We start from the raw sequence: 21,271 nt of genomic DNA, 5'->3' as shown, positions 1-21,271 counted from the left end.
GATCTAGCCAAATCATTGTTTTATTTGCCTCCAAGAGCAAAGCTAGTTGTTATATACGGGTTTAACAGGATATTCAAATATTTTGTTTAGGTGTATCTCCTGAATTTATATTCTTAGCAAAATAATAAATGATTTGAATGGTTACAAAAGAATTGCTAATGATATCAGAGTATGTATAAACACACCAATCATAGTAAAAAGAAAAGAGTTAAGGCTAAAGTTCACAATCTGATTAGTGAACTATTTCTAAGGTTAGAATTAGTTTGGAGAAAGATATATTATCTGTATGGTTCTATACTGATTGGCTAACGAGAGGATTTATTGGTTAGCACATAACCCTGTTTTTGTATGTGAGAATTCTCTCTGTCTGCTATATTACCAGGTCGGCTACTTTGGCCTTAAATTTGAAATTCACCTTGAATTCTCACTTTAGTAAATAATCCTGAAAGAGTCCATTATGAAACCAACTAGACACTGAACATCCGTAGATTTCATTTTATAGCAGACGAGGCGGTCTGCAGCTGCCATATTTGGTCACAATCTGTGTTCTGATTGGAAGCCTGATACTTGCAGCCAATCAGAACAAAGTTTGATTTCGGTTTATACCAGTCTCTATGCACCATTTCCACATTGACACGGTAACCCACTGTAATCGGACCAACCTTCCATGTCCATATTGGGGCTTTTTTCCCCCCATACATCTTTACACGTCTGTCTGTCTGTTATTTTATATTACAATCTTTAGTATTGATAGACATTACTGACCCTCCAATAAATATAATTTTGGTTTATATTTTACGCTCTCCTTCAGCTCTGCTTCACTCCCACCTTATTTGATTGCTATTTCCTGTCCTAACGTGTTTTATACCCCCACCTCCTATATACTGTAAGCTTGTTTGAGCAGGGTCCTCTTCAACCTATCGTTCCTGTAAGTTTTCCTGTACTTGTCCTATTTATAGTTAATTTCCCCTACTCTCATAATATTGTAAAGCGCTATGGAATCTGTTGGCGCTATATAACTTCTGACAGCCCCTGATTAACGCCCAGCCCTCTGAGCAGTAATACTTTGATATTATCTGCACAGAGTACAGGGAGCATTATTCAGAATCTCTGTTAACATGTACACCATACCACTTAATGCATCTAAATACACTGAAGAGATATGGAAAACAGCACAATACTCTCATAGTTTCTACTTTTCCATAACTCTGCAGGCTGTTTATTGGCAACTTGGACAGTGAAGGGGTTATCAATGCTGGTGGCAGCTAATGCATCTCTTTTCACAAACTGCTCTAATAGCTTGTCAAACCAAGCTGGTTGATAGTTTGGGCAGAGGCTGTAGAGATGATCTCACATCCTCTGCTTTATATTTATCAAGTCGAAAATTCCTAAGTACGTCAACTGCTGCTACTGCAGTAAGAGATCATTATAGCGCCATACCAGCTATTACCCCATGCACAGATTATGGGGCAAACGACTTGATATTCACTAACCTGCCAGCGGTAAAACAGGAACCGTTTGCAGATCCAATGGTTGAAAATGCAACAAAGAGTGGGACTATCCAGGCTGCAGGATGTAGAACTCGATCCCCAAAGGTCTGTCAATTCAAAACAATGTTTCAAGTGATGTAGTTTATGGGTTAATGTTCAGGTGATGCAAGTCCTTACATCAGGTAAGGCTATATTTTACAGAGAAACTCGCTTTAGTCAATGATGTGATTGTTAGTTTCCCAGAATACCTTATCACTATAGATACAAACCTCTGCCCTGGCCCGTGTCGTACCTAAAGCCGTATGGACACTGACATCAAGCCCTGTGCCGCATGGTGTCTAGGGCGGTGTAGACACTGACCTCTTTCTTGTTGTGTCAGCTCCAGCCTCCCTTGCCTTCTCACTACTCTATCTCCAGCTATCAGGAAACATTTATTTCTAATGCAATAGAATGAGATGAGAATTTGAAAATGTAACCGAGTGGCTGTTTTATCAAGTACTAAAATTAAACAGATTTTTTTGTTAAAAGTGTAAGTAAATGAGAAAAACCTCATCCCTACCTTAATAATAAACCATTAGCGCTGTGTTATAGTTGTAACACAGCGGAAAATGGTGTTTGATCACACATGCCTGGAGCGAGTGGGTACCACAGTTAACACCCTAGCACCTAGCCATAAATTCTGAGAGGTGTCATTTACAAATGGCATCCTTATGAGGAATGAGAATACATCTCTATTTTACCTTTGCTCAAAAATACATAAAGTTAAATGGCACCCTTTGCTGTTTTAATATATTAGTACATATATAACTAATATATATAAAAAAGATTCTGCAAAAACTAAACATCTCGAAACAAACAATAATAAAAAAAAGCATTTTACAATTATCGGATTTAAAAGGGACACTACAGACCCCTAAAGCAGTTTACCTTGCTAAAAAGCTTTGTGTGTGAAGAGTGTCCCCTACTTTTTTCATTTTGCAAAAAGTGCGGATTTCAATATAAATTTAGACTTTTATAAATTAACCTGGTTACACCGCCTGGCTTTCAAGCAGGCAGCCAGTTCTTGTTACTTTCTGGTTTGGTTAGCTCAGTGGAGCTAAACTCAAGAGGCAACGATTGCCCAGAGCACCTGCCTTGCAAAGACTTCTCATTGAGCTGCATTGGGAAGTCTGGGATTGGCCAGTCACAGAAAGTCTGGGTGGGGTTCGAAGGGGAGGGTTTGCAAAGGCAGCAGACAAGAGGAATTCAGATTTTGCAAGCGGTTTTTAGATGTACCCACAATTAAAAAAACAAAATTCATAATTAAATGCATGCAAGTTTTCATTGGGAGTATATCTACTAAACAGTGATTTCTATTTATTTTGTATTTGCGCAGTGGAGTGTCCCTTTAACTTGTTATAACTGTAAGGCATGACAGTGTGAAATCTGCACTAAATGGTAGCCTTGCTTCCAAACAGGTTTTAGATCGTTCTGGCCTGTATTTTTGTGTCTATATAGTCCAGAGTAACTCACCACGGCCACTGCTGGCGACTGGAGGAGTTCCGTTGCAGTCATAACCGTGAAATAGGATATGTTTATCAGCAGGTAACACACGATGATAACTGGGATCCCAATTAGAATGGAGAGAGGAAGATTTCTAGAAAATATAAAATATACATATTGATCGTGGAGAACTCATACAGCCTTATAATTAGCAGGCCTTCGTTTATATCAGGTCTTTTCAACATGCGCTGAATGTGAATCATTAAGAACACCGTATTCCTCCAGTGTGCACACATGAAATCAATCTGCTACATTTTACGCTTTGTCGAGGTTTGCAATTTCAGGGTATTATATATTAGCAGGTACATGAATTCCATCCAGGGGTGGAAAATCTATAGTAAAAAAAAGATTCATTCGGTAATTAAAGGGACACTATAGTCACCAGAACAATTACAGCTTTATGTAGCTGTTCAGGTGAGTATAATCATTACATTCAGGCATTTCCATGCAAACACTGCTTTTTAGCCCTACCCCACCTCCTTGTCAGTAAAAAATCATATATTTTGATATCAGCAAGGAGGTGGATCATAGGTGGAGCCAGTGTACAAGCGAGACGCTGGAAATAAGGTACGTTTTCTTACCTTTTAAGGGGGGGGGCACTGGAGAGTCCCTTTAAAGAAGCAGTTTTGGTGTATAGATCATGCCCCTGCAGTTTTGGTGTATAGATCATGCCCCTGCAGTTTTGGTGTATAGATCATGCCCCTGCAGTTTTGGTGTATAGATCATGCCCCTGCAGTTTTGGTGTATAGATCATGCCCCTGCAGTTTTGGTGTATAGATCATGCCCCTGCAGTCTCGCAACTTAACTCTGCCATTTAGGAGTTAAATCACCTTGTTTATACAACCCTAGCCACACCTCCCTGCATGTGCATTGCAAAGCTTTCCTAAACACTTCCTGTAAATGGACATCTGATGTTTACACATCTTTTATTTCACAGTCTGTTTAAATTAGAACATCTTATCTCCTGCTCTGCCAAGTCTTCTAGACCCTGCAGCAGCCGCCTGTGTGCGGTTAAAGTTCAATTTACAGAGCAGGAGATAAAATCTGTTAACATCTGATTGTAAATTAAACGTTTCTTTCATGCAGACTGTGTCAGTCACAGCTAGTGGGGGTGTGGCTAGGGCTCTTAGTGATTTAACTCCTAAATGGCATTTAACTAAGCAGACTGCAGGGCACGATCTATACACTATAACTGCTTCATTAAGCTAAAGTTCTTTTGATACCTAGTGTCCCTATAAAAATAAAATAAAAACAGAAAAGGACTATCCCTAGGCTCTTGCTGCAATAATTCAGATCTTACTGAACGAGTGAGTCCATTCTACACAGCCTCTGAATTAATTGGTCCAGTTTAGAATCATATGACACTCTGTAAGAGAGTTGTTTATTAAATTCCAAAACGCATGATGCGTCACAATATATAACATTTAAACAGAGTGCTGTGTAAGCAATGTTGCACCCTCTCTGGAACTCAGTGGGTTAACTATATCCTTACCAAACGGGGTATAATATACACAGCTCACGTTAGCAGAGAATGAATTAAACAGGAGGTTACTTTATCACCTAATCAATATCCACACTGGGAGCTACATTTTCTATTTGTTTATTAGGAATAAGTAATGAATCCAGTTTACAGCTTGCATCGTAGATACCTGTATGGATTTTTAATTTCCTCTGTAATATAATTGAGCTGGTTCCTAAGGAGGAGAAATAAAGTGGTTGTTTCAGTACGGTGAAGGGAGACAGCAGATTTATGAGATACATGCAATTCATCTGTGTACATTTCATTAGGGATTCCAAGAAGCAAAACGGATTAGGAATTGATTACGAATTAACATATGCTGTGAGGTGTATCAGCAAGTGCTTCCTGGCCGATCCATGAAACAGCCTGGCCCGGTGACTACTCAACAACTATTAGTGAGCAAGCTGTGAATTTAAAGTCAGATAGCGGCAATCATATTCAGAGCCATAGACCTCGCATAATGCAACCATCGCATGTCACCTCGGAGCTAGCTAGAAACTGCATCCATCGCCAGTATTTATCATCGGATTTCTCTGCCCACCAAAAAAGCACAGAACAGGCATGTAAACCCCACATAAAAACTGTCCCCAACACATTTCACACACAATGTAACGTATGGTTCATTTTCAGTACTGTCTGGGTTCTTTACTAAAATACAAACTCCTCTAAACCCGCTGAGTTCTCTGTAATGTAATGTATAATATTTGGAATTCCTGACAATTTATTCTTTTGTGAATAAGTCCTGTGAGTGATATTCCCAATTCTATTTTCATGTTACTAAGACCCAACCAGAAACCAATAGTTAGACGTTTTACCAAACAGGGATGGGGGCAGGATTTGCTTTCTGCAGAAATTAATTAGGAAATTTTCCCTCAAATTATCCAAAACAGATAACCCCTCATCCTGCCTTGTAGCTCCAATCATGTAGTCTTGCTGTTGAAGGAGATGTGGGAACACGTTAAGAGGCCCTTTTCAATTTACCCTTTTGTTTTTCCAGAGATTAGCGGTGGATTTCACCTGTCCTGTCCACCACAGTTTAGGACCATTAGTTTAAATATCTCTCAGCGCATTTGGTGATTTGATGAGCTTATTGGAAATTGATTTTGTGCCATTTACTGCTCCAAGGAAGAAGATCTCATGGAGCATCATGTATCTAGGAAAATATTTGTCTTATGAAGATAAGAGAAACAGGACGGCATCGCTGCTGTCTTCTGATCTATGAGCGGTTATGGAGCCAACATGGTTTCTTCTCAATATAAGAGGATATTAGATTTGTTAGCTCATCACAGTGCTATGGCCATACTCTGCTGGAGATTGGCTTCTTGTGTCCTGCCTGCAGCAGTGAACCAATTATAAGCCCTAGTCTGGACTACCTACAAGAATTGGGGAAAAGGAACGAAAGACAAGTCCCCATTTTTCAAAATGTGCTTTACTTTTGCAAATTTTGCATCATAACAGTGGAACGATCCACTCAATATTTCTTTCAACATTCAGTCTTCGAAAACCATTAAAAAAAAAGATGTTTAGTCATCAATACGAACATTAAACAGGATGTACAGAGCAAAATAAGAGTATCACGTGTCAAGAACACAAAGATTGAGTGATGGCAAGTCTTCTGATGATATTGTTTATGTGGGAATGGGATTTCTATAAGTATTATAGACACCCTTTGTATAGACAGTTGCTAGTAAACTCATAATGAAAAAACCCTCACAGACCGACAGAGTTCAATATTTCTAAATCTAGCCAGAAAGCACACCAATACATCATACATACACGGTATATGAAAATAGCATTAATTATTCCTACATAACATAACCTCCTGTGTTCACCCAGCCCTTTATATAGGTCTTGCAATAATGGCTGATATCTAACTGGGAGACACCGTTGTAACGATTAAACTATTTAGACATTGGATTCAATAAATATACATTTTTACAGAAAAAGTTAAAGTTATAACGATCCTTTCAATATGAACTGCACTAATCTTTTCTTATTCTAAGCTTACCATCCATCGTATGCCCAAAGGCCATTGTAGAAAGCCAGACCAACCCCCCCGGCCGTGATCTGGGTCCCCTCAAAACTGTTCACAAAGTTTTCTGTATTTCCTGGAGAATACAAAATAGAACTCGTTAAATGCCATTCTAGTGGAAAAGTTTAATTACAAATTGTTTGATTTAAATGTCTGTTTAATTCAAGGACATGTGGCTTCAGATATCGGTTTGGTAGAATGGCCGGTTTAATACTTCTATTTACTCATATTGCTTGTGGAGTTATTTCTTCTATAGAGAATAATACAATATTGAAGATGTGCGCAATATTGAGAAGTTTTAAGGAACACCTTTTGTCTTTACATTTTCTAAAAATACATCAGATTGATCAACTTACATTGAATTTTATTGGTGGTGAGAAAATTTTTACAACATTTGAGAGGATATTTAGAAAATAAAATTAGCACAATGAGGTGGGTTTTAAGCTGCATACTCTCCATCACTTAGAATTAAGTGTAAAATTTGAGGTGTGCCATTTTATTTCAATTCTTTTTCTCTCTTTTGTTTAAGACGTTTTACTGTTTTTTTAAGACTTTTTCCATTATATTTAACGGATTTAATGTGTGAAAGACTGTGTTGCAGTCGCTAGTGAGAAAATAGCAAGATTAATTATTTTTACATATACTAAATGTTAACAAACCTATTTTCCATTCTTTTTGGAACGTTCTGCCTTTTAAGAGGCAGTGAGAATTGAGAGAAAGTGAGAATTCAAAGTGAATTTCAAATTTAAGGCAGACTCAGATAATTTTTCCAAGTTAAGCTATTTTGGCTTTACTTGGGAATGCACTTTGAATTCTCACTACAGTGAATAAACCTGTATTTATTGGTATTCATGAGAGTGGAACATTATACGCACAATACAGAAGTTTGAACTTTAAATTCTCACTATAAAAACTTAAATTTGTAAAAAATATGTTTTAATGCGCATCATTATTTTTTCAGTTATTTAATTAAATTTTATTTATTTATTTTAGTTGACACTTACTGTGTCATGTGCATGCTACTAACCATTATTTATTTTGCACCTTATGACAAAATTAAATTTTTGGTGGCAGTATCTGTATTACGACTGATCCAACACTTGTAAAAAGAGATTTATTACCCAGACAATAAACAGAACCGAGAGGCTTGTTTATTTCCGGGTACGAATGACTTCACACAGAAAGCGCGGTCAATACGTGGCCATACCAGGAGGAGATTATATCTAGAATATTGTTCTATTTCTGTTTTGATTGTTCTATTTGTGCCCAGCAGGCTTCCACATGTTAGGGATTTATTTTGCCTTTTACGGAGCAGACTATAAGCTACGTGCTCGGTCAAGCAAAGTTTTGATATTTTTATGGAACTACTTAAAATGTATTTAAAAAAAAAAAAACGTACCTTGTGCTAGCAGTACAATACCGCTCACAATAATAATTATGATGATAATCATCTTGGCGGCCGTAAAAAAATTCTGGACATAACTTGCCAGCCTCACACTAAGTGCATTGATGGTTGTGATGGTCACTAAAACGTAAAGAAAATGAATGGGTTAATTATATAGAATGGTATGCAAACAAGGAAACGGGGAAAAGGACCGATCACAGAGTCCAGGATTTAGCGGACTTTCAGCGGGTGTGAAGGGTTTTCTTTGGCAGACTATGTGGAACTATAGAGAGTCAATAATTTAAACATTCCATAATTTAAACATTCAGATTGCTGAAATACTTTGTGTGAAAGGGACCTTTGTCTTATTGTGTAAAAAGTGCTAATTTTGAAAGCAATCTACCCTTCTATATATGTCCTAAATTACACCCTCCCAGCTATCAGTTCCCTTGCCTCGAGCATTAACACAAAGCGGAAGTGGGGGCTTTCAATTCAATGCTTCTCTATTCCAAGCATTCTATTGGTGCAAGGAAGCATTGAATTGGCTGTGAGATCCTCACTATGGGGCAGAGTGGAGCTGCGGTGAGATTACAGATAAATTACCTTCATTTTAGGGGTGGGGTGGGCACAAAATCCAAACAGACTGTGCACTCCAGCATTAGAAATACATGTATTTGTCAAGGTAGTGGTGGGTCAGGAAGAGTCTCTCAGCACTGGGTTCCGATTCAAAGGGAATGAAAGTATTAGGTCTCCTGGCGCCTCAATCAAATGGAAGCATCTTAGGTGACATTAGACTATTTCTTTAATGTGGGAACAATTTGATGGATTTGAATCCCATTTCAATACATTTTGTATGTTTTACTTTTCCACGGTGATCATAACAAGAAGGACAAACGGAACCCCATTTTGGAGACTACTTACAGATAGCAGCAGCCGCCAGGCATTTAATGACTACCACTGGAGGGGTGCATCCTGGGTAAAATGGGGCAGACGCATACTCTGCAAAGCTGAGGCAGGTGATGGCAAACGATGACGGTTTCATCACAATGACACTGGCCCAGGAAAACAGGAACGCAGGGATGGGGCCAAAGGCTTCCATGAGGTATGGATACTCTCCCCCGGACTTTGTGATCATTGTTCCAAGTTCAGCAAAACACAGAGCACCTAAAAATATACACAGTACAATCACTGGGGTGCATTACATAAAACATATGTTACAACAAACAAAGATATAAACAGCCAAGTAACAAAGTGGATCTTGTGTAGCTCATGAGAGGACAGAATTGAAAATAATCCAGTGAAAGCTTGATGTAAGAACCTACAGCTATGGAAGTGTGAACATTGCGAAGCCCAATGTCTTTAATTTATAAAGTTATATATAAAATTCTAAAAAATATACTTAGAAAATCAAAAGGCTATTGAACAACTTAGTAGCAAAATTCAGCCCATAATTGCCGAGTTGGAAATAATTCCCCTGTTGGAAAACCTTCCGTTTAGCGTTTATGCCAAAGAATTTCGGGTACATAGGATTTATTCACTAAACAGTAAGCTGAAACTTAAATCTGTACTCATTTACCCATTGTTGAGATCACGCCACAAACTGCCCAAATGACGAGACATGGTCCCACGGCCCCGGTGTTTCGAAGCACTGATTTGGGGGAAATAAAGATTCCAGATCCAATAATGGTACCAACTATAAGACTGACCCCACTTACCAGACCAACCTGTAAGAGAAGAAAAGGAGTCAAGTCAAACAGCTATTGCAAAGAATGGCTGCACATGGCAATGATAAAAAATGTGGTTTATCCAATTATTTACTAGCCAAGAAAACAAGTAAAAAGTGTGGTGTCGAGGAAAAAGATCATTTAGATAAACTTCCAGAAAAAGAAATGCAATTATGGTAAGGACAGGAAAGTTGCATTCAAGAACTTTACATGATTCTTATTTTTGTTAAATTTTTGGAAACACTAACAAACTTTAACTGGGAAAAAAGAAAGCAGATTAGCAGAGAAGCATCACAGATCTGTTATTACACTATGCTCCCCCATTGTATAACATCGCCATGTCTGAGATCACACTTTTAGTGGCGGTTACCCTGACAGCCACTAGATGGTGCCTCCTTTCCCAGCACAGAGTTTGATTATTGACGTTGGATGTCCTCACACTTTGCATGAGGTCATCTAACGTTCTATCAATCCTTCTCATACAGAAGTATCGAATTGGTTAATTGTGGATGCAGCATAGGTCCAATAATTACGTGAAAAGTGTACAGAAGGATCAGCGCTTAAATAAAGGCGGCACACTTAAAGGATAGGGCTCCCTCACCGGCCCTATAGGTAAATAGGTATAAGAAAGGAGACAAAGGTGGCGCCACAGAGATAATATATAAAATGAAAATGAGAAAGAACAATAAAAAAATATATATATATATATACACACACACACACACACACACAGAGATTATTAAAGAACAGTCCAAAAAGAGTCCAATAAAACCTTTGGATGAGAGAAGAATCACAGTTCTATCTGAGGTAGAGACGTCTATAGAGTAGTGGGATCAAGGGGTTCGTGGGATCCATGTGAAAGAGAAAATCGAATCAAATAGTGCAATAAAATCCAAATAGGTAGCAGCCGATAAAAAAAAAAAAAGTGTATACGGTCCTACTCACGTTTTTGAGAGCTAAAAGCTAGCTCTAGTATAAACCACGTTCAGTGGTATAATCCCCATTTATAGGATAAGTGAGGGAGTGTTGTAAGTAGATATCTCGTCAGCTGGGGACCATATAATGTAACAAAAAACATCAATAGTGCTCACTGTGATAAAACCAGGAGAGTGTATAAAAATACCGAATGGTTACTCACATTTAATTGGGCAGACGCACTGCTCAATGATAGGGCGTAAGTGGTATAATCCCCACCAAAGATGCTTTGGAGTAGTATCTCTCTGGAACTAGTAAAACTCAGATGCCAGGTAGTAAAATAAAAATGGTAAAAAAGATAAAATGGCTAACTCACAACAAAGAAAGTGGCCAAAATACCTTTATTACAATAGTTAAAATTTCCACGACGCGTTTCTCACCTTAGGGCTTTCTCAAGTGGATAAAAACATGTATGCTACAAAACCCTGGTCTGAGTAACCATATTTGCACTTGCTATTTGACACATATGTTTTATGAATTCATTTATATATATGTGTTGTGGTTTATTCCTTATGTACTTTATTGCTATACCCAACTAGTTTTCTAGTCCCTTTTGTTTATTATTGTTATCAGCCTATATAAAGCCAGTATAGTCAGGTACATGTTTTTATCCACTTGAGAAAGCCCTAAGGGAAGAAACGCGTTGTGGAAATTTTAACGAACTGTATTTTAATAAAGGTATTTTGCCCACTTTCTTTGTTGTGAGTTAGCCATGTTATTTTTACTATTTTTATTATTTTACCTATTTGGGTTTTATTACACTATTAGATTTTCTTTTCTCTTTCATACGGATTCTACGAACCCCTCGATCCTACGACGTCTCTACCTCAGATAGAACTGTGATTGTTCTCTCATCCAAAGGTTTTACTGGAATATATATATATATATACACACACACACACCCCGATTATTATTTTTATTGTTCTCTCTCTGTATTATAGGTCATTGTTTATTTCTATAATACTATTTGCTTAGATTTCATTTTATATAAATCTCTGTGGCGCCACCTTTTTCTCTTTCCTTATACCTATAGGTCCAATAATGCTCCTCTATGAGAAGGGTTTCATTGAATGAAGGCAAGACGCAATTGTGATTCGGTTCGGACTGCGGATCTCGGTGCTGGATTGAAAGTAAGTTTTCATATTAAATCACGGTGTAATTGACCCAAAAATGGGAGCTCCATAAATCAAGCTGAAAAATACCAGCACAGACTGAAAGTTAAGACATCACTATTTATCGTTCACTATCATTTCACCTTTAATTGTGGAAGGACAACTTTTTCCAGCTCTGGAGACAGCACAGTCCTCAAATGTGTGCATGAATTGCTGACGATTCCAGGGATCACTATAAAAACCTCACTGTAAACCGACTGTGAAGACGCCAATAGCATATCTGTATCTTAAAGTGGTAGATTATGCGAACGTAGTGTACCTATAATATTTACCCACGCTATTCTGCTTCCCACCCTGGGTCTTTATTTCCCGCATTATTCTAATTGTTCATACTAGGGTAGTTTATACTTAGATTTAGTGTCGTTAATACTACCAGTTTAATTCAGTATATTGTTCCGGTTATATGTGGAGTTAAATTAAGTAACTAAATAATTATGTCATATTTATTTAGGTCATCTGTCTGGATTATAGTTGGTTAAATGCAGACATCTGGTCACTTCAGATACCGTTCACTTTTTTTTTTTTCTTCCTTTCACTGTGATCGACTTCTGCACAGGAATGGATCTATTTCTGTTGAGTTTCCGGTCACCTATTTTCGAATTCTGGATGTTATCGATGGTTCCGTTGTTCTTAAGGACTTGGTTTTGTTTTAGACTGTTATATACTGATTCGCTACAAAGAAAGAGGAAGTGGTCAGGCTGACGGGGTCCTTTATAGAGTTGGATACTTGTTTCTGATTGGTTGTTTCTGTTTGATCTGTGCTGCTGGATTTTACAGTAAAGAGAGTTATGCAAAATATGAAGCCTCCTGTCATGTGATAAAATTAGTGCAGGTTTCAAAAACAAATGTTTGCCCATCTTAAAAATATATATATATGGGGGGGGGGGGGGGGGCGGAGCCGACAGCTGAACCGTCTGGTCGCATGCACTGAGAGCGCCGTGATTCTTCAGCATAAAACACAGACAAAAACTTTCAAATTCACCCCCAATTAGAAAAACGAAGCTGACCCTACCTGGCAAACAAGACAGAAATGGGCAGGAAAAGCAAAAAGCAAAAACCAGACCAACCACGACCTGGCACAAGCATTGGGGATCTATGGCGGCGAGCACATGGCGCCCTGGAGCCTGACATAGCCGCCTACATGGACGACTTCGACGACTCCGATGAACAAATTCCGAAGAAACTGGCCTACCCGCAACACAGGCACCAGCACAACCCAAACCGCAACCGGACTCTGCCCCAGTCACGAAAGCAGTCATGCAGGAACTGCTGGCGGACCTCCGCCGGAACATCAAGGCTGATGTGGCAGACATGCAAAAAGACATCCAGGGCCTGGCAAGCCGCACCTAAACCCTGGAGTAAGACTCCCGCAGCCACACACGGCAGATGTCCACAATACTGCAGGAACTAAAATCGCTGCAACAGCAGCACCTGCTTATGGAGCAAAAGATGGCGGCATTGGAGGACTCGCGCCGCGCTCAGAATATTAAAATGAGAGGCATAGCAGAAGCGGTCCCGGACACCGAACTACCTCACTTCATGAGGCGCCTGGTGAGCACAATAATCCCACTGAAGAAGGTCAAGGGAGTGTGCCTGGATGGCATGTTTCGAATCCCCAAGCCAACGACAGCCCCAGCGGCAGCACCACGGGACCTAATCGTTAAATTTCAGAAATTAAAGGATAAAGAAGCAGTAATGACAGCCATCAGGGGCAGCACACCGTACACCTTTGAGGGCATGGCCCTTACATTTTACACAGACTTATCTAGAGGAACTATGGCAAGGCGCACAGCCCTGAGACCCTTCACCACCCTGCTCCGTGCACACAATATCAAATACCAATGGCGCTCATCCTATAAGCTTCACGTACTCCACGGAGACACCGCGTACTCAATAGCAGACCTGCAGGAGGCGAGAAGACACCTATCAACCTTGGGCCTACCACAAGACTCTTTACAGCAACTCCGCTTATCCTCTAAGCCCCATGAGTGGAACCCGGCTACCTCCGAGACATTTGTCCCAAGAGGGTCCACCCACGCCTCTAAGAAAATGGCCCCGGCCTGAGTACCCCTTGTGGACCCGCAGGGCCAAGTCACCCACTCTTACAAGTGCCGTTACAAAATAGAATATGTGCTACGGTTAATTTTTCCATTTATCCTGCTTGCATCCTCATCAATGCAGCTCACACACACTAGATGTGATACCTCTGCTGCTGAACAGTTATGGTAAAGTTTCCCGTTTATTTCTGTTTGCACCCTCCTCAATGAAGCCCCCATACACTAAATGAGATGCCTCGGCTTCTTAACAGCAACGAGCCACACACAATCCCCACGCAACCACAAACACCCACGATACCAGGGCAGCAAAGCCTTATATCCCATTCCCACCCAGCGACACTGGCCCTAACTGCCGTAACTCACCCCAATACCGGGGAATGCACCAGGCCACAAAGGGCATAAGCCATCCGCACAGAGGGACATTATACCTATGATTGCATTACACACAGCCAGGAGAAATCACCCCTCCCCACCTAATCGCAAGCTACGATCAACATTCCTTACGATCGTCCCCCTCACCCGCACCACTTGACCCAAATTTTCCCACACTAGCGTCTACTACTAAAGTCACTCAGGGTATGTTACCTTCATACCATAACCTACTGTATATTTGTCAAGTACCTATACGTACCCTGCCAAAGCATCCCCTTAATCCCTATTGATACACAAGAGGCTATTACATGGCCCGGGGGTGCCTCATAATACCCAAACGTCCACCTCAGTTAAGTGATTGTATTATGAAACGTTTGTCCACATGCCTGTTTTATATATTAGGTCATTAACTACGCACCCAGCTTCACTCCTGACAGTGGGGAGGCCTCACTCAACATAAACAACTAGACTCAACGAGCCTAAGCATGGAATGTTTAGTATACCTATTGCTAATAAGATACTGGTGATACCCGTATACCCACACAGTCATCAAGATATATACAGGTATCATCTACCTGTCGGTTTAGATCACACGCTGTAGGGTTATCTCAATTTCTTTGTATCCTATGTATATAGTATATATCTTGTATTTCTATTAGACTACCGTATATTTTCAGGCAAACACAGCTAGCCACATCTGTCTCTCGGCATTGTGACTGGCTTTTGTGTTTTCTTTCCTTCCTTTTTTTATCAGTTGTTTAGGGGTTAAGCCCCTGGAGTTTCCCCACGGTAATTACGTTGGCCTCCCACCGCCGCGGCACCACACTAGTGGTGTATGTCCAGCGGTGATAGGCCAACTATCATTATTACTTATTCACTGCAACTGTTTCTTCATGCATGTCAGTAATACCCTCTGAAAAATGTGCAGACTCTACTAACTGCTCTAAAGTGTTATGTCTAGTAACCCACTCGATACCCTAAAAGCGTGCCTTCCAGCGATGTTAATTTATGTTGTTAAGAAAACACCTATGCAAAGTTAATCTATATTGTTCATAGCCATACAAAAAATGTGCCTGACCTACCAAGTACCTATTCGTTCAACTGTTTTTACTGCGCTAGAGGACTGCCTTTGGGGTACCTCCCAAGCGAATGTTGTAAACCTATGCACTTCAAAAATAAAGAAAAAAAATAAATATATATATATATATATATACACGCTGAGTTACACTTTTTGTAATGGACTTTGAACCCGGCCATAAATGATTTAGTTAAATTACACTAAATACCAATGAGAAGGTATTTATGTCCGCTTACTCTTGCAATATAAGCGATTTATCAAACCACAATAAAAGTACAAAGTCTGCAACCCAAGGAATTTAGAACAGAAATGATTGTAAACCCACTCCTAGGAGGTACTAACCATAGCAAACACATGTCAGATCTAGGTACAGAATCGGATTTGCATCGCCTTGCGTTCATTTTCAGGGTGAAAATTCTCACTACATAGCACAATGTTGCAATGTGAAAAGCTCACTCAACACAACCAAGGTGTGGCTTATTCAAATGTTCATTATCATCCTCCAAGTAAATTTGGAGATGGCGGGAACAAGGTGAAACGCGTAGGGTGAGCTGGTCTGGAACAAGGTGAAACGTGTAGGGTGAGCTGGTCTGGAACAAGGTGAAACGCATAGGGTGAGCTGGTCTGGAACAAGGTGAAACGCGTAGGGTGAGCTGGTCTAGAACAAGGTGAAACGCGTAGGGTGAGCTGGTCTGGAACAAGGTGAAACGCGTAGGGTGAGCTGGTCTGGCTGATCTAATTATTATATCATACACATGATAGAAATATTTTCAGTTAAATATATGAGCTACTAGCAACTTATGTCTAGTGAGTTATTATACAAGAAGCAGCACCTCATTTATATCCCATGGAAATAATAGTCTGCATGGTTTTTATTTTTAGTCAAGTTTCTATTTTGTGGCTTAAAAGTAGACTTGGCAATCAGCTGTCCGTTAATATGTAACTGTAACTTCATAAAGTGTTCTTTTCTAAATCTCAGGATTCTGTCGAACCAGGTTACACCCAATTCCCAAACGGTTACTTACACCCAACCCCCTGCAGGGTTCCCTCTCCTGTTTGACTTACAGTTTTCATCGAAACACCGCATATATATATATATATATATATATATATTCTGTGATGTATAAAATCCTTCTCAATTAGGAATTTTGAAAACTGGGTAACGTTCTCGTGTTTTCTAAATGGCGTGTTGTAGCGCTGATCAGTTGGCATGCTATAGTTTTATATCCAACCAGAGTTAGGAGAGTCCTTAAAATGGACCTAAGCTGTTCTTACATAATCATAAAAATAAAGGAAAACATTTTCAATGGAAAGAGCCAAGTCTTAGTATCTTATCTCGCTCTCAACAAAGCAATATAAAAACCCATTACTTAGCACTATATGCAATGTTTGCAGACTGTTATTAACAGCATAATCTACTCATTAACCCACAATGCTCTCTGCTGACACAACACAACTTATGATATTGGAGAAGCCTACCTGAGAGCTGAATGAAATGACGAATCAATAAAAATAGACTCTTAGTGGCCGAGGCAATAGCGAGATGGGTATGCTAAAACCAATCAATGTGTTGCGGACATATTTTGCATTGGTGTACAATGGTCATTAGAAAAATCTATTAAACAAATACTTGTGACGGTAAGCAAAAATGAGATGATGCTGGCAACGCTTAGAAAAAAAGGATACTTACATGTTGTAAAAAAAAAAAGAAATGTAAAAATAGTGGCACTTGAAGCTTACAAAACAACCCTTAATATTGTCAAGGCGCAAAGCAATCTTGCCAAGTATAGAAACAGATAACTGGAAAATGGACAGAAGAAATTACCAGTCTTCAGTCACTGATATAATTCAAGTTTGCCGAACATATAAGCTCACCTCTGCTTCTAAACAGTACAGGAAGTTTCAATGGATCATACTATTCCCACAGTCAGGGATGGGAGAGAAGTGAATGAACTCTACCATTTCACAGCCAACATTATATTAGCAGTCCACATATTGATAAAGATTGCTATGATATGGCAAATATGATTTAACTGTACTTACAGTACATGGGCATTATGCTCAAATGCAGATATTATTTTTAAATTTTGTTGCCATTTCAGTAAACTGCACGGCTTCAGGGTCCTTACAAATACCTATAGGCAAAGTATTTTAATATCGTTATTTATCCGTTTTTGTCTCACCTACGGTGTGTGAGAGAACATTTTGAGTTTTGCTTTTTTTTTTAGGCAAAAATAAAGGACACTGTACATTACTGTCTAAAGTGGTTCATTTCCCAGATAATTTTATAAAGGATAAAACGAATAAGTGAAAAATAAAAATTGTGTAAATATAGATAATTTTAAAGTTTTTCTGCAAAGCAATAAATACACAAAACTGCTGTGTTATGATAGGTTTATACGCTATACATCTCTTGCTTCAAATAAATGCAACGCTAACCTTTCTTCAGTCAAAAACTGCTTGGTAGTAAAAGGGTTAACAAACCACAACAACTTACAGTACACAGAATAAATCCATATGTTTCTCCATTTAACCTGCCCAGGTAGTTCATTGATTATCCTGAAAATGAATTTCGCTCGCGGTTGGGAGAGTCTAAAAATAAGATCCACCTTCCACAGAATTTGCGTTATCGGTTGCAAGTTCTACCAATAAATGGGAACTGTCAGGCATACGATACAGGGGGGGGGGGGGGCAAGTTCATTAAACTATCTTGTATGCAAAGAAGACCTTGTTTAATCTTCCGAGTGCGAGTGACTGTGGCTTTCTCAAGGTCTCCAGATTGCTTATAGAAGTGTAGAACGTGGCAGCAAACATTCTGCATGCAGTGTTAAAAGCAAACCCATATTACAATTATTTATATGGCGCCAACATATTCCGCAGCGCTGCACAATAGGAAAGATTTCATTCTAACACAACATTTATGACATACGGTGACAGCGGGTGCAACAGGGCTTGTCCAAATAAACTCACAATCTATGTATGATGTTCAGAGATTAACGTGGCAATTACTTCTGATTTGATCTATGGTCAGAGCTTGATAACAAGCTGACTGTATAATAGATCACAAAGTCTGTACAAGTCTGTTTGAGAACAAGGGACCTGTGTGACAAAGGTTGGGCCAAGAAAACTTGAAATTCCAGGACTTTCCACTATTGGTGAGATTAGCAATAACTGCTGCGGATTATCTCGTCCAAAACAAGCCCTGTGTGATGATACTTTCAGATATGGGCGGAGAACTAGCAGAAGAAAAAAAAACCAAAACCATACATGTCCAAAAGTTAGTTGAGCATCATTGAAATTTAGCTCCCAATGCCAAGGTCACCCTAAATCTGCATTGTCAATTCCAGGGACAGAATGTACAACAGAAGAGGACCTGCATTGGAGATGAGACGTTACCCAATGTTCAGGGGTAAAATGTTCGGCATGAAGTCCCTGTGGATCTCCAGTTTCACATAATGTGGAGGTCATATAAGCATGTTGAATGTTGAGCTTATTATGGCATCAAGGCACCTTCCTCCTGAACCTGAGAGCGACATTGACTGAACTGCTTGTATTTATTATAGAAGATTTATTAAACCACTAATGCTAAAAATAAAGGAGATAGGGGTTATTCTGACCCATTCCGAGAGACTGATACGGCTTCCCTACACAGTAATAATGAAGATGGGTGATGTGTACTTATAGGTTGGACTTCACTATAAACACTACGGGCCGACCACATTAAAAACAGACCTGTACCCTGCGGAAACTAAACATATCTTTACCACATAAATTGCCAAAAATATACAACATAGTTTTAGAGTTTGTTAATTTAAGTTACTTTAGATTTACCCTAAGACAGCCATCGGTTGTCCAATTCCCTTAACCCCAATGGCCACCACCATGTGCTACTGCCTAATGCATCTACTCAAGAATATAAAACAAAAGATTCAGTGGTTAATATTGTGAGATTGCAGCTCAGGTCATTACAGTGTTTCAAAATATCCATCATCTTCTACTGTGTATCACACAAGATGGTGCAGATAAGGTCAGCCATCACTCAACTGACAGCTGGAAAAATGGAGAAGGCTTCCCTTGCTGAAACCAAGTAATAGTCCAGTTCAGCCGTTTTGAGCATTTTTTTGATGCCTACACCTTAACATATGAGCCTACAAAACAACCCTAATTTCTAATTAAAAAGAACACAGTTAATAGGTACGTATGTGTCAATCTCACAGCAGGTACCAACTTAGGTGACTAAAAGGCCAACCAATCAGCATATCGCTGCTTTAGCAAAGGTGAGTGAACTAATCAATGGCTCAGTAATCACCATTAAGACCCCTAAACAACTAGTGAGGACACAAGGCATAAAAGGTAACACAAAATTCTATATCCTCTTCCTCGTACGTTACTCTTTGGGAATCCAGGCTCTTTTGTGAAGTGGGATTTTAATGCTGTTTTATAACTCATTGATAAAGACATTTCTTTTCTTCTAGATTATGGCTTATTTCTTTGTTTATGTTTTTGGAAACCAGGTGGATACAGTACATTAATGATTTACTTCTTTTTTATAATTCTTATCTCAATTAGTCTTATCATTACCAGTCATAGGCAACTGATACTTGAAATATTAACTTTATATTGTTTTGGCGTGTCATTGGTTTTGTGAGGTTAATTCATTTTCTTATATTTATGCCCGAAAGGACTTCCCATTCTTTGACGATTATCTCACTTGTACTTAAGTCTCTTGTGTTCTTTTTAACTACGAACTTCCTGTATTTTCTTTCAGTAATGAGTACTCTCTTAAATTTAGGATTCCCCAAGTACTTTTGTTTTTTTCTTGTACCTATCTGGAATGTATATATTTAATTTTTTTTAAAATCACTAGTGAATGTCCATTCCTGGGATTGGATGCTTCTGGAGGGATTTGGCCAAGCACTCTCTGTCAATCATCTTACTCCTATAGGTTTCTGCTTGATCAACAAGGGGTGTATGGGATAGCAAGCTACACATGGGAAAAAAATCTCTATCCATTTCATTAATAACAAAATTAAGATATCTATCGCGCTAGCGAATTTCTTTTAAAAATTTAATTAAAAAAAACTTATTGTACAATGGAAAATAAAATAATAGGATTATTTTATTCATACTTGCGCAATGCACTTTATTGTACGCACAAACAGGTGATCATAAATAAATTCCCTTGATATTGGTTTATAAATGATCATCAATGGGGCATAGAAAACAGGAATACACCAACGAGACTGGAGACCTACACACAATTCTCGTTCCTCCCATCCCCTCTACCCGCTCCCTTTTTCCCTCGCTCGCTCTCTCTTCACCTTTACCCTAACCCCGCAACTGGAAAGGTGGTTGGAGATTCTCATGTTAACTGTGTTTAACGGATTGTGAACCGATGAGTACTGACCCATCCGCTGTAATCCACCTTAACATGTGATGCAATGCACCTAACCATCTGGAATATCTTTGTCACTTTTCGCTTTCCTGAATAAAATTAATTTTCGAAAAAGAAAACTGAAATAAAGCTCGCCAAAAAAATAAAATAAAATAAAACTGGATCAGCACAGGCTTTCTAAAATAATCGCACCTTATTAACGGATATGAAGAGTCCCGTCATCAGCTTTCATAGAAATGGTCTAACTCTCAGAAAATATTAGAATATGATACACCTTTAAATGGCTGGTCAATTCAGTGTGAGCTTCTGCAAATGTCTCGATATAACAGCAATGCATCTTACCTTCACATTGTGACCTATGATCAAACCCCACGAAGGTGTGAAATGTTTCACGCCTGTTGCAGCCCAGCATTTATCCCACAAATCTAAACATTAATTATAATACTACGTATTGATTTTAAAAAAAGTAAGTTGAAGAACTGCAATGGAAAATGAGCCATTGAGAGCCAGGTTTATTAAATGCTCCTAAAC

General features: G+C 39.0%; 1 protein-coding gene across 2 annotated transcripts in view; it reads right to left on the bottom strand.

Moving 5' to 3' along the window:
- SLC7A9 (solute carrier family 7 member 9) overlaps positions 1 to 21,271 on the bottom strand; it is a 46,347-nt gene that overhangs the window by 9,389 nt on the left and 15,687 nt on the right. For both annotated transcript variants that reach the window (XM_063438853.1, XM_063438854.1), the window contains exons 3-9: positions 9,544 to 9,691; positions 8,889 to 9,131; positions 7,983 to 8,108; positions 6,560 to 6,659; positions 4,682 to 4,726; positions 3,003 to 3,126; positions 1,494 to 1,597 (exon numbers count right to left, since the gene is read on the bottom strand). In XM_063438853.1, coding sequence (XP_063294923.1) covers positions 1,494 to 1,597; positions 3,003 to 3,126; positions 4,682 to 4,726; positions 6,560 to 6,659; positions 7,983 to 8,108; positions 8,889 to 9,131; positions 9,544 to 9,691 — 890 coding nt within the window. The remainder of the gene's footprint in view (positions 1 to 1,493; positions 1,598 to 3,002; positions 3,127 to 4,681; positions 4,727 to 6,559; positions 6,660 to 7,982; positions 8,109 to 8,888; positions 9,132 to 9,543; positions 9,692 to 21,271) is intronic.

Source organism: Pelobates fuscus, chromosome 12 (genome assembly GCF_036172605.1).
Source record: "Pelobates fuscus isolate aPelFus1 chromosome 12, aPelFus1.pri, whole genome shotgun sequence".
NCBI lineage: Eukaryota > Metazoa > Chordata > Amphibia > Anura > Pelobatidae > Pelobates > Pelobates fuscus.
This window is presented reverse-complemented; position numbering and strand designations above follow the sequence as displayed.